At 40.0% G+C, this 14,037-nt stretch overlaps 1 protein-coding gene across 1 annotated transcript; it reads right to left on the bottom strand.

The window, feature by feature from the left end:
- Positions 1-2,580: 2,580 nt before the first annotated feature.
- LOC107661008 (PR domain zinc finger protein 1-like) lies at positions 2,581-11,439 on the bottom strand. The gene is made up of 7 exons (XM_016450453.1): positions 11,297-11,439; positions 9,566-9,817; positions 7,946-8,065; positions 6,581-6,833; positions 3,735-4,696; positions 3,501-3,629; positions 2,581-3,387 (listed from the first exon to the last, which is right to left on the bottom strand). Exons 1-7 carry the CDS (start codon positions 11,321-11,323, stop codon positions 2,800-2,802), a joined length of 2,331 nt encoding a protein of 776 aa, XP_016305939.1. The 5' UTR covers positions 11,324-11,439; the 3' UTR covers positions 2,581-2,799.
- Between the last annotated feature and the right edge of the window lie 2,598 nt (positions 11,440-14,037).

Raw genomic sequence — 14,037 nt, forward strand, 5'->3', positions numbered from 1 at the left:
ATAGGGACAAACCCAGCAATTGGGCTGTTTTGACCCAGCGGTTGGGTTAAATGTTTAACCCAACCTTCAGGTTAGTAACCCAACCGCTGGGTCAAAACAACCCAATTGCTGGGTTTGTCCCTATTTTACCCAGCACTGGGTTCTATTTAACCCAGCATTTTTTAGAGTGTAGATTCTGACTTGCCGTTCTGTCCATTCACTTTTGTCGATGTTCTGAAAACAAGCTTGTTTCTGTAACTGTGTGTTTCCCCTTTTAGCTTGAGTGATTCAGACATCATCTTACAGCGGGAAATGAAGAAAGCCAATTATCATATAATCCACATGCTCACATGGGGCCTATAAATGAACAATTTGGGAAGAGCTGAAAGGGATTCCATTTGATATAGTCAGCGTTCTCAGAACTGGATTAGGAAGAGGACACGCATGAGCCAGAACTGCATAAGCAATGTATTACCACTTCTGCTTAACAAAGAAGACACATTGTAAACATCAAATTCTGACAGGTTTCACAGCCAAGATTCAGTTACATTTGTATTACTCTCTGGATTTCTTTTGAAGTGATCATTTAAAGCAAATTTACGTTAGTAGGCTAGTGGCTCTTGACAGAATTTCATTAAATAGAAAACAGTCTGAAATGGACTCCTTGTTTTAACCTGCATGGTCATACAGCTAGACACACGATCATTTACACTGATGATAGATTTTGATCTCTTTTGAGAAAAGCACACTGCTGTGCTGTACTAAGACATGACACATTAACAGTCAGAATCATTTTAATTGGCTGATATTCATATGCATTTCATTATTGTAGTGACATAGCGTGTATGTGTATAGTGTGATATAGGCCTGTTGTGGCTGGTATTACTAACAGTGTCATGATTTGTGTGGTGTGGAATTTTACACTTTGGATTTGGTGACTGCTTCTTTTGTCTGCCTAGTCATGGATCTATTCATCAGAAGTGCAAATGAAACAACTAGTAATTGCTGGGTTGCTGTGTTACTAACTTTTACCCCGGAGCTACCCTACACTTGTAGACCATGAGTTTTTAATGCAGCGTAAAGGATAGTTTGTTGTATTTTGAAGTACCCAAGAATCAGAACCATTCAGTATTTTTCAAATTATGTTTATTTGTGGCTTTTTTCTATTGCACTTAATTGCAAATACATTTTACACATTTTATTTTTGCTAATTATTATATAAATGAATGTTAAATGGAAAGTAAACTTAAAATGAAAAAAAAAAACCGTCTTTGAAGGTTGATAGATTGCAAATATCCTTTTTATACTTATACTTTTTTATACAAAACTGAAAATAATTAACAAGACCTTTGCTGCAAAATATATTCTGAAATTGTATCGATTCACATTTGCTGTAAATCTATAACATTTAAATTAGGTCAAATTAGCACAGAATCATTTCTGTTGCTGCTTCCTGCAATCACATCAAGAATCCACCAAATATCCACATGAATTATGAATCTCAGATGTTTAGGAAAATGCTGCGCTGAGTTTTTGTGCTATATAGTGGTTAGAGAAGAATGAGCCCTGTTTTATATACTTGAAAAAAACACACATGACAAAAATGCTTTAGATCAGTGAAGATTTATATTATAATTTACATTTTGTCAAAGCTGTACTTAAATAGCTACGTAAACCAGTATGTAAACAAAGACAGTCTTTTTTTTCTTTAATTTAAAGCTGAAGATGAGGTGTAGACTTTGGTCATACTTTAGGACAGAAAGTGTATGAGATACAGTACTACTACCTCAAAGCACATGTTGCTGATAAACTGTCCTACTAATATCGCTGCACAAAATCATATTAAAAACAAAGAAAAAAGTAGAAACATAAGACAAAAGAAAAAAGAACCAGTGCATACAAAGGCCAAAGTGATGTGGAGTGTCCATAAACATCATCACAGACCTGCAGAGCAGACAGTTGCAGCAGCTCACGCTGCACTTGCACACATCTCTGAAAATAAACGAAAGAGTTCACTTTGGTTATCAATTCCACATTCTCATTTCTTTATCGTTTTGGTTTCTGTAATGTGCCACACATAAGTAAGAAAATGCAGTGTCAGTGTCACACACACACACACACACACACACACACACACACACACTCTGACATTTGAGGTAACAGTTGTTGGTAATATATAATATGCCCTTTTTGTATTCATTATGTTGTGTAGAGCTCAAAATTAAGAGAATAAATGTTATGTAAAACACGTACACATAGATATGTAACCTCTGACCTTTCCCATAGTTAAAAAATGCCTTCAACAAAAAGGTCTACCTCTGACTTCAAAGCCCACATTAAAAATAAACCTGAATGTGGTGAGCTCTTTGCAGTCACACATGAAATCACAGTCAACTGGGACACTATTTACAGTTACTATCCACAAAAGAATAAAGCAAAAGAAAATATATAAAACAGTAAATTACAATGATTTAACCAGTCATTGTAAACATTATTTCCACGTATTGGTTGTGAAGGATGATGCGTTGAATAATAAATTAAATAGATTACGTAACAAACTAAAATAAACACCAAGAAGAGCAAATAATATTAATAACAACAATAATAATATTAATAAAAGAATATGATTGTCTTTTTAATTTGTGTAGGACATACTGGACCACTGATGGACTGGAACGATGTCTGTTAGCCCTGAGTACTCAAGTCCCTGAACATAAAGGCCATAGCCTGATTCTTTGAGAAGAATTATGTATACTTGTGGCTGTCCATAACCTGGCCAAGAGAGCTAGTCAGGTAAATGGTCAGCATTCCTCTAGTTGGCTAGGTTTCCATGGCCTCCTCTGTCTCCTTTTTAACCTTGACAGGTAGGAGCTGGATAGGGCTGCTGCAATGAACCTTGATGACAGAGTCCTCACTGCCATGCTCGTTCAGACGATATATAGATAATGCAGGTGGTGGGGGGTGCAGGTCTCCTCCAGTGCTACCTTTGTGATAAGACGCCTTAAAATCCATCTCCTGCCAGAGCAGGCCAAAGATCTGTGTCTCTACCATGCTCTCCATGTCAAACCCTTCCATTTCTTCCAGTCTGTCTGCATTATCGCTGATGTCAAAGCGTTCAATTTCCTCATTCACGCGGTTGAGTTCATCCAGGCTGCAGCTGGGAGAAGGAGAGACCGCTAAGCAGTAGCCTTTGAGGTGGAGCCGCAGGCTGCTAAGGTGAATGTAGTTGCGGTGGCAATGCGGGCATTGGTGTGGATGTTCTCGTGTGTGCAGCCGTTTGTGCAGCTTGAGGTGGACAAACTGTGTAAACTTGGCTGGGCAGATCTTGCACTGGTAGGGCTTTTCACCAGAGTGCAGTCGCAAATGGGTCTTCAAGTTGCTAGTGCTGCTGAAACGCTTGTGACACACCTGTGAGGTGAAAGCAGAGTTTTAGGATCTCATTCTTATTGGAGCAGAAACCTTACAAATGTACTCAGAAAATGAAATGACTGGTTACAACTGAAATTGTTGGTATTATTTACTTGGCACTCATGGGGTTTCTCTCCTGTGTGGACCAAATAGTGTTTCTGCAGGTGGGCCAGCTGAGTGAAACCTTTATTGCAGGTCTGACACTTAAAGGGTCGTTCACCGCTATGGACTCGCAGGTGCACCTGGAAATAAAGACAGGTAAGCTAGGTACTACCAGGAGTGTTTCTAACAGATGTGTAGCACACATATGCTTTTCATCAAAAAGGAGGCACAGTTGTCTTGCTTACCTTGAGATTGGAAAGTTGACCAAAGGTCTTGGTGCAGATATTGCACTCATACTTGATCTTCCCGTTCTGCTTCTTAAGTGGGTAATCTAGAGTTTTGTAGCCTGTGGAACCTTGTTTCATCTTGCTTAGATTGATCGCCTTATCCTCCGAGTGGCTGGTACTCAGGATTGCTGAGGTAGGCTTGGTAGGAACACGTCCGGTAGAGGCTGCAGAGCCGGCTGGTGGAGACCCACCAGCGGGAGCGTAGGGGTTCCCATGCCCATGGACTGGTTTGTCTTTCAGAGAGGTGGCTGCATAAAAGGCACTGGTGGCCGCTGGGAGGATGTCCCTGGGAGCCGGAGAGTCAGGTGGAAGCAGAAATTGTCGACTACCCACGGACGGAAGCATGCCAGGTGGGAAGGGTACATGAGGGGGTACCAATCTGCTATAAAAGGGGTACATGTGTGGAAATATACCGCCCAAAGTAGGTGGCCCACTCAGACTACTAACAGGGTAGTGGGGCATGAGGTAGCGTGAGTAGTGCGGGTTAGGGTAGAATGGCATGGAGCCTGCTGGTGAGTAGCCTGGGTAGTGGTTCAGGCCACGACTGTAGAGTGCTGGAGAGAAGGAGAGAAGGGTGTCTCTTGGCTCAAGGGATGCTGGTGTGGGACTGCTTTCTGGACTGCTCTCCAGACTGCTGTGTGCTGAAGGGTTGGGTGTCACTGAACACTGTCTGTGGGAGCGGTTCGGGAGGCCAAATACTGTGGTAGTCTTTAAAAAGTCTTCGCTTAGGGAAGGGCGGAGCGGATAGACACCACTGGGGTAAAGAGGTCGGTCTGGGCTGTTGGGGCAGCGGGGATGGGTGGGAAGTGGTCTGCTGGGTTCTTGCAGTACGTCTTTCAGAATCTCTGAAACGCTGTGCTCTCTTTTCCCTGGGTGCTTGACTTCAGTCACTTGCTGTGTGGCTTCAATCAGACTCTGCTCTGTTTACACACAAAAAACAATATGTTAATTTTCTCACTAATTTACATTCACTGATACAGGTCTGTTTGCGATATTTGTTACATGGTCACAATCCCAATTCCAGTTATTGTTATTTTGAGGGACACAGCAGTTCCATTGTCCCAGAGGATATAGCTATTCTTAATGCAAATTTCAACAAAGCACCCAAGTGGTTCACTTAGTGTGACAGTTTGACAAATTATCCCGTGTTAGGGTCTACAGACAGGATGTGAGGCCTGACAGCCGCCCCGGTCAGGGTGGGATGGATGCACTGATACTATTTAATGGGGTTCACTGAGTGGGTGTGGGGGGACTGATGGGGTCCTGCTAATAGGGATCTACATGCCTAGATCTCTCCCTTTTAGAGTCCACAGAGACCAGGGATGGATTTTATTTAGTGACTGATCTTAAAAGAGTTCCCAAATTTCTGCACAGCGCCAAACTTAAAAGCTTTTGCAGAATTCACAATAATAAAAATATGAATAAAACATACATAGAGTAATATAATTCTCAAATTTAGGCTAAATAGACTCATTTTAAACCACTCTGACCCTTCCACCCACTCACATTTGATGAAAGGTGGATAGCTAATTAGAAAATTACTTTCCCATATATCTTAAATGCTTCACTGTTAATCTCCTTCAAAAGGATGTAAACAATTAAATAACTTCCTGCTTCACAAAACTTTCACGGGGTTAATTGTGTAGAATTCAAGTGTGAATATGAGTGTGTGCATGATAAGTATCCCTTAAAAGATGTACCAGACTTTCTACTCCCCTATCCCTCTGTCCCGGCAGCTACGTGTAAACAAACCGAGAGGTTATCAGTTCTCCCCTCCCACCTCTCTTCCACAGATAGTACAAGTTCTGTTCCTCCCTAGAGAGCTTGCCAAAAACAAACAGCAGGCGATCACAGAGATATCAATCTGTCAGCACAGCCCTGCCACCAGGAAGTTCAACTAGTCAATGGAAGGTTTTTTTCTCTCGTGCGCGCTCTTACTAGCCTCTCCTTACTCTTAAAGTGGCAAACAAAAGATGAAGTTCCTCCCACACCTCCTGAGGCAGGATGACAAAGGAATGAAGGGACTCAAGATACATGTTGGCTGAATATGCTGTCATCGTACACCAGACAGGACTAGTGAAATAGAATGTCAGTGTCTAAATCAGTTTCAGGTGGGAGGCTGTGTCAGTCAGATCAGCCCATTCTATTAGATTGAGTCATACACCAGGTTTCTTTAGGGTTTCTACTGTTCCGCTTTGAGATGCAGGGGGTATTATTCCTTCTTAAGGCTGCAGGTAGAGGGGCAGCAGACATGAGTGAGTAGGTGTAATTACAGACTTGTCTATGTGTGTGTGTTGAGCTCAAGGGGTCGGCTACATCCAGTGGCCCCAGGGTATGCACATGACTCTGGGGAGAGGAGTCACACTGACTGGCCTGTTCACCTACCTATAATCTCCCCCTCTCCTCCGTATCAATCTTTCCCTCTGTCTCATTTTTTTTAGCTTAGAGACTTTTATTGCTGGTTTAGTATGTTGGGCAAAACAAACCTTAGTCTGCACTTTCATGTTTAAAGAACGTCCTCAAACACCAATGGCTGCAACATTACACTCCTATTCTTTGTAATTAGTCTGAACAAAAGCATTATTGAGGAAGAAAGGAGAGAAATAGAGTAGTTCAAAGAATTCCGATCTTAACAGAGATGAAAGGGAAGAAGCTGGTGTGTTTGCACCATGCTTACAGGGTCTATCTCTATTGTGGGAAAGGCATGTTTTTCTTGACTTAAACTGAGATAACAAGGATCAAGTATATGTCCAGGTCTATGGCAAATAGAGAGATGCCACATATATGTATTTTTGTGAACTTACTGAGTTTTTGCATCATGATCTCTCCAGAGGCAGGGTAGTTGAGACGGCGGGCAAACTCAGGGCAGTACCACACCAGTAGTTCCTGATCTGCAGGAATGGCCTTCACGGTGTAGAAATAGATGTTCATGCCGTTTTGGCAGGCAGCAAGGTTCTGTTCCTGCTGGGAATGTGCTGGATTCACATAACGCATCCAGTTACTCTTCTCCTCGTCCAGTCCGTCCACAAAATGATGGAACTCTCCATTTGAGTATATCTAGAAAATACAATGAAGAAAATTAAGACCAGATCTTTTTTTATTAGAATAACTTTCTTTTTCTTTATTACAATGTTCTATTCTCTAGTCCTCCAGTGTAGTTCTCATGTCTTTGAGACAGACAAGTGGGGTTTGCTCTTATAAAGTCTCACAGTGAGTCAGCAAACGCCCCCATACTAATATGCACAGTCTCAGAGTACCTCCATCCAGTTCTCTGATGCATTCTTAGGTCTCGTCTGAGGTATGGTAGGGGGACGCCTGTCTCAGTATGTTGTTTATACTAAGCTTGCAAGTTACAGGAACACTTTCAAGACGTCACAAACAAGGTTTCCCTCAGAAACGTCGACACTACACTTCCTCTAGCACTTTTTCTCTATGCTTGAAAAGCTAACCAGTGACTCTGTAATCACCTGCCCTGCAGCATATGGTAAAGGACTGACAGTAACACAGGAAACAATGATATCAGTGCTGTGACTAGTAGGTAAAGACCAGAGTTGTTCCACTTGGGGATCTTCGATTTGGCAACAATATGGAACTGACAGAAAATAAGTCAACACAAAACCAGAGCGGGTTGACTTTGCACTTTCTCCATGACGACAGCTGTAAACGACAGCTGCAAGTCACAGAGGAGTGAGAGAAACGTTTCATTTGAATTGTTAGTGGTATTTAATGGTAGTGGCAACTGTGATGTTGCAATGGGATTTATTTTTTCACTGGTCAAACACTTTGAATAACTGCAATGACACAGATAATCTGTAAAGCGGACATATTCTTAAGAAAGATATATTCACAGCAGCAGAACTGAAGAGTCATTCAGCACTTCCTGTCCCACACGCTCAGAGCGCTGCACAGTCAAATAAAGATTACACTAGATGGAACATATCAGTGCTCTCTCAGTCATGCAGCACCAGTGCAGCAATGCAGTTCACAAAACAGCAGATCTTTACTCAGCAGTTTCTGATCGCTCTGAGAATATAAAGGCACTTCTTCTACATAACCATCTAGCCCATGATGTCACATAGGAAGTCAGTCAGTGGAACAGGAAGTGACCCGATATTGTTTTTCTTGTCCGCTCCTACTTTATTGAAAGATTCTGAAACAAAACAACTCACCCGCCAGAAGTACTTCCTGTTCACATCTTTGGGGACATTTTCTGCAGTGTAACTTTCTCCCACAAGGGGGCCAAACCGTGTGCCTTTGGGGATGTATTCTCTGCTTACTACACCAATAACCTGGTTTAAAAAAAGTAGGAAAATAGGTGGTTAAGAAAGAGGTAGATGAAGTTTAAAGTACAGTATCTTAGGTTCACAATTCGATCATTTTCTGAAAAATAATTCATTAAATTAGCTTGACAGTATTAGCAAGACAGAGTGTGTGTGAGAGAGGGGTAATTCATTGACAGTCAGCCAGATGTGCGCACTTGAAAGACATGGAGCCATGCCTCTCTTCACCCTTCACCTCTCCTGACAGCCACAGGAAGCTAAAGGTCATCAAGGTTGTGTCCTAAGGCTGAGAGAGACTATTCGTTTGTCCCGTTTCACCTCTTATTATCCGCACAGACACTTCTGAGGAGGTGATCACCAAAGCTTAACCTCTCTTCACAATACTGAATCATACAGGTCCTTTATTTGATAGAAATATTAATATATTTAGGGCCACACAGAATTTATAGTTTAGATTGATTCTGCAAAATGGATTTACATAAGTAAATGTACTAAACAGAGATGGGAATTTTAAAATCAAAGCCACAATATTTAATATTTTAAATGCCTATGTTTGCATCTAAAGATTACTACAACTCGACCCTTCTCCTACCTAATGATCTCCTGACCCAAACTCCTACTTTTCAACTTGTTAAACGCTCTCCCCATCAATACTCTCTCATCATCATAATCTTCCTCTGTGAAACACATGACTTCACTCACTCTCTTCCTGTTTGAACCTCAGGTGTTTCTTGAAGAGAGAGGGTTAACTCTTTATCACCTCATAAGTACATGCTCATAAAAGAGACGCGCTCTTTTCCTCACAGGAAGAGATAAGACAGACAGAGCGACTGATGAAAAAATCTATAACCCTGTTCCTATTGATCTATAAACACTTTTAAAATAAGAGAGACTTAATCCTATTCAAAGCTTCTGCCGTCATTAGCGCTAGAAAGGTGGAAAGTAGTGTTTTTGTGGATTGTCATGGACACAGACATGGCAGTCTGCTGCAGATAAAACAGGTTTGATAGATGGCACTCTGGAACTTTTGCACTCGGGTGCTTGAGGAGCTTGTCATGTGGTGCTCTGATGTATGGATGTTTGTGTTAGCTGAGTAACAATGTGAGCTAGAAATTATTAAGCACGCAGACATAGACAGGGACTTTTTTTGTTCAACAAAACAAGTGTAAAAACTGGCCTGACAGTGCTGATAAAGAAGATTAATGCTAGTTTTGTGATCAGTAGGTGCGGCTTTATGGAGATGCTGTTTAAACAAGAATCACAACCATCCGAAGTTCTGCTTAAACCCGCTTCTTGCTGTTTGATAATGTGACACTCTGAGGCAGGTTTGCAGATTTACTGTCAGTACACTCATACAAGCAGACAACAATTATTAGCAGATGGCATGCAGGACTGCAGTTGTAACCCGATGAATCTCGTGGCACATTTCAAAAAGGAAGCCTCGAGGCCATGAGTGCATCATGCGTAATGCCGTTGCATATGTGATGGTGTGTGAGCATCGTGTCATACCTCTTTAGAGTCTGCTGGGTGTTTGAAGGCCAGGTTTCTGGGTAAGGACGCCTCGGCCCGGGTGAGTTCTGTGTTCTCTAGAGGACCCTCCCAGGTGTGATCTTTTACGATGTACGTGCATTTCTCCTCAAACTCTTCCTCCGTCCATTTTGTCATGTCTACATCCTCTACATCCATCTTGAGCTCCTCATTGTCCACGGCGTAGGGTGCTCCCTCAGTAGTCAACATGGCCGAGCTGTGATGAGAAGCAGCCTGAGAAAAAGAAAAAGCAGTAGAATTGAATGACTTATCAGATCTGAGAACTAGAGAACTAAACATTATCTTAGGAAAGAGTAAAGGTTAAACTACGTAAATGATCTAGTTGCTTTAAAACGTTCGTGCTGCACAAATGTTCATTTATACTAAAAATTGTAATTGATTACAATTTAAATATTTTTGCCTAAATTAGAGCTTAATCTCTTACACAACATTCAAAACTAAGAAGTTTCTTTCTACACAAGCTGAAGTGCTCTTAAAATAAATAAAAGACAACAGCCGTGCCGACTCGCTCCGTAAGGTCAGAACTGATCAAAGTCTCTCTTCTCATGTCCTACTCTTCATTTCTGTCTATCAACATGAGTCGAACCCTCTACCTGTTTTCTTCCCTGAGTGAAAAAATAGTCACAAATGGAGGAAAACAGAGGAAGGAAGTCCCGTCTACATCTGAATGTAGCTAAAATTGGAATCAGAGTGGCAGAGCAACGGAACCATCAATCCATCCCAGAGAATGTGTGTGTGAGAAATAGAAACAAAAGAGGAAAAACTTTGACGCAAATTGATACAACCAAAATTCAAAAGGCAAAATACATAGTTACCTTTTCAGGACTAAAAGTAAACTTCTCTGAGAATGTTTTATTAAATCTCTTAAAATGATTAAAAGTGTTTTCATGTAATTTAAAATACATTTAAAATTAAACTAAAAACTTAATTTAAAACTATTTGTTCTTATAATTACAAATGTTTGTAGTTCGTTTTTATTTCAAGTTTACAGAATTAATACAATTTATGTTTCAAAGCTGATTTGTGAAAAAGTTGATTTGTGATGAATATAAATTGTAGTTGAGCATTGTCTATTATACTAACATTTTATATATATATTTTTAAAAAAGATCAGAAAATAGTTATGTTTTTGTTAGAAAGAATTGTGTGCTAGGACAGCTGTAGAACCAAAACTCATAATGAAACTGAAAAACTCCACATTAACAAACATGGAAATCAGATGTATGCATACTAAATATGCACGCACAATATAAAACTATATATTATGTTTGATAAGAAAAAAAAAATACTACTTTTAAGTGAAATCTTAAAAAAAAAAAGTTTAGTTTAAATGTAATAAAACTATAAACTATTATTAAATACAGAAATATTTTTTCTAAGAATTAAATACAGAAATTATTTTCTAAGAATTGTTTTAAATACTAAAATAAATGAAAATGCCTAAATTATCACAGTCAAGAATTTTAACTTAAAAAAAATAATGAACTAGAAAGCCCCAATAAAACTGTATTTCTATACCTCAAAACAATCACACCACATAGAATTAACAACCACTAAATAACTGAATAACCACTAAATATTTCATTTATGAAATAATAGAAACAATCAGTTCCATTGTAAAACGCATTCTCTGCTTTACACAGAAATACATGCAGAACATACAAAAACTGAGTTTAGAGAAATGTCACTTACCAGGACGCTCTGGTCCCAGCCACACATAGAGGCTGTGTGTGATCTCTCCCCTGAGTGTGTGTGTATATGTATGGGACAGGTGCAGCTCACAGTTCTCCTGTCTTGTTCCACTGCTAGTCCAGATGGTAAGTGACTTCTCCTGCAAGTGCCTGAGATTGACTGACTGCCTGAGCAAGTTTATCTGACTTGTTGAAGGCACTTTGGCCCTGCCCACTATCTCCTCCCACCTTAGTATCACTCCGCCTCCAGAGTACATGATCTAACAATTACTCCACTGCCACACACACACATTATTGCAGAGAAAATAATTAATAAATAATAATAAAAAAAAAATGTGCACTAACCACCCGAAATGTCCTTTATTTTGCCCTTTTTTGTCTTAAAATATTCTTCTATTAAAAAGTTTATACTGTATTCAAATATACTTTCTAAATAATCCTTTTATAAATATACATTTTAATCAGTGTGCATTTAATTTTTTCATTATATTATAGAATACATTTTTTTGTAATGATCAAAACAGAAATCCAAAAATGATAATACTATATTTTAATTTTATTTCAATTTATACTGTTTATTTTTTTTATATATATATAACACAGACTCTCACAAAAGAAAAAAGTGATCAACATAGTCTTTGAATTATTGAGACGCACAACACAAGACTGTTTTGACCCAAACCGCCAGAGCTACGGTTTTGTTTGAAGAGGAAAGTGAACATGTTGATGCGTCTTCCCCTCACTCTCATCCTGTGAAGGAAGGACGTCCTGTGACGGTGGCTCAATGACTAATGCCGTTTACTGGGAGCTGACTGACGTCCCTGTTCCTCTTTTATCCCCCATTTCACACTCTTTCCCACAATACTTACCCTCTCCGGTGCATTATTCATTCTTAAGAGCACTCCTACAAACTCACATTCTGGGTTCTTACATGTCGATCATTCTTAAAATCAGAGAAACTTCTCTTGTATACATTTCTCTTTCAATAAGAGAATATGAAGTAGTAATGAAGGAGTCTTAAAGGACGAATGCCTGACCCTCAGCAGACATACTCAAAAACACTCATTACACACAAAAACACTCTCACCCACCCGAAATTTAGCTGGTGACAAAGAGCTGACCACATCAGTCGCAGCCTACTATTTCCTGGCAGCAGACTACCCAGAAGATTGTTGTAGCCCCAAGGGCTGCCCAGAACCCGCTCAGCCCACAACCCGCCCCAATCTGGTCCACAGCTGTTTACACTGAAACCCACTCAATAAGAAGTCCAGGAAGGACCAGCACCAAAACACTGAGATTCACCTTTAAACGAAAGAGCTGAAACGGGGACCTGCCAGCAAGCTGGATCCGAGAGAAGAGAGTCTGTCTCAGCCATTCCCAATAAGATCCACTTTAAGAGACTTCAAGCCCAAAAAGGGCTGAACCCTCCAGGGCTTGATCAGACACATTCTCTTTCTCTGGACAAGCTGAGGCCAGGGGGCAGGGAGGACTCTCTCAACTCTGAAGTCAAATTCAAATGGACCTTTTTACTGTCTATATAAAGGGTTTAATGTGGCCTGAAAGAAAACCAGCTAAACAATAGCGGGCAGAGGAACATCAACAGTGCTGTTAGTTTTACAGACAGCTCATAACATCCCCACACCGCAGAGGGAGATACGAAGTGCAGAAACTTCTTGCACCATAAATAGAACTGTTCCGATTTGAAATAAGGAATGACAAATTTGTGCAGTGTAATTGCTTACATCCTTAAAGCTGCAAACATAGAAGTTGCTGACGACCACATCCAGTCTGCCGCTAGTCCTCAGCAGCCAGAGACTGATATGTAAAACCAATGTTGTTTTTTTAATCTAATTTCCTTCTCTCAACCAACAACACATCCCTTCTATAACAGCGTAAACAGTGTTATCTTCTTTAAAATGTTTAATCAGGGCTCTCTTTCTAAATAGAATAATTACTTAGTTAAAAGAAAGCTTATGTACATTTCCTTTGCTTGTGTGTGTGGCTGTTATTCTAAGCACATCCCACCACAACTGAAATATTAAGCAAAGCATATTGAGCCATGGCACCTGGATTGAACCGGGTCTGAAGGTTCGAGTGTGTGTGTGTGTGTACACACGTGCTAGTAGAGAAGCTGATCTGCACGTGTGCCGCACGTTCTGCAGATGACACCCCTCCCAGCCCTTTTCATGTGGGGTAACGGGGCAACAGAGCTCTAATCCCTCCGCTTCCTCAAACCAGCCATCTGGAGATATGTCTGTCTCCTTACAACATTTACCACAGAGGGGGTGGCGTGGTGATTAATACTATGACCAGACAGAGACTATCTAAACTAAAAGAGGACCATGCTAAATTTGGCACGTGTTATTAAACTGTTTATAATAATGATTAAATTCTCAGGATTCATCTATATTACATAAACCCTTTACAGTGACAGTGGCTTGAGCGTTTGCTCACATGACACACAGAAAAGAGTTCTGACCTAAGAATGAAAATTCAGGGAAATAAAAAATCAGCTCCACAACAACTGACAATGACTTAATTTATAAAGATCAGATTGTTCATTCCATAAGGATTGTTACACTTAATACAATTGCAATATATACATGGAAATTGTAATATTTTATATCATTGCAGTTGATTCATTTATTTGACAGAATACAACAAATTTAAAGTGATATTTTTTTTCCTCTTCTTTGTCTTCTTTTACTGAAAAACTTAAACTGAACTGAAAATTGAAAGAAG

This window comes from Sinocyclocheilus anshuiensis, unplaced genomic scaffold, assembly GCF_001515605.1.
Source record: "Sinocyclocheilus anshuiensis isolate Anshui unplaced genomic scaffold, SAMN03320099.WGS_v1.1 scaffold1036, whole genome shotgun sequence".
Classification (NCBI taxonomy): domain Eukaryota; kingdom Metazoa; phylum Chordata; class Actinopteri; order Cypriniformes; family Cyprinidae; genus Sinocyclocheilus; species Sinocyclocheilus anshuiensis.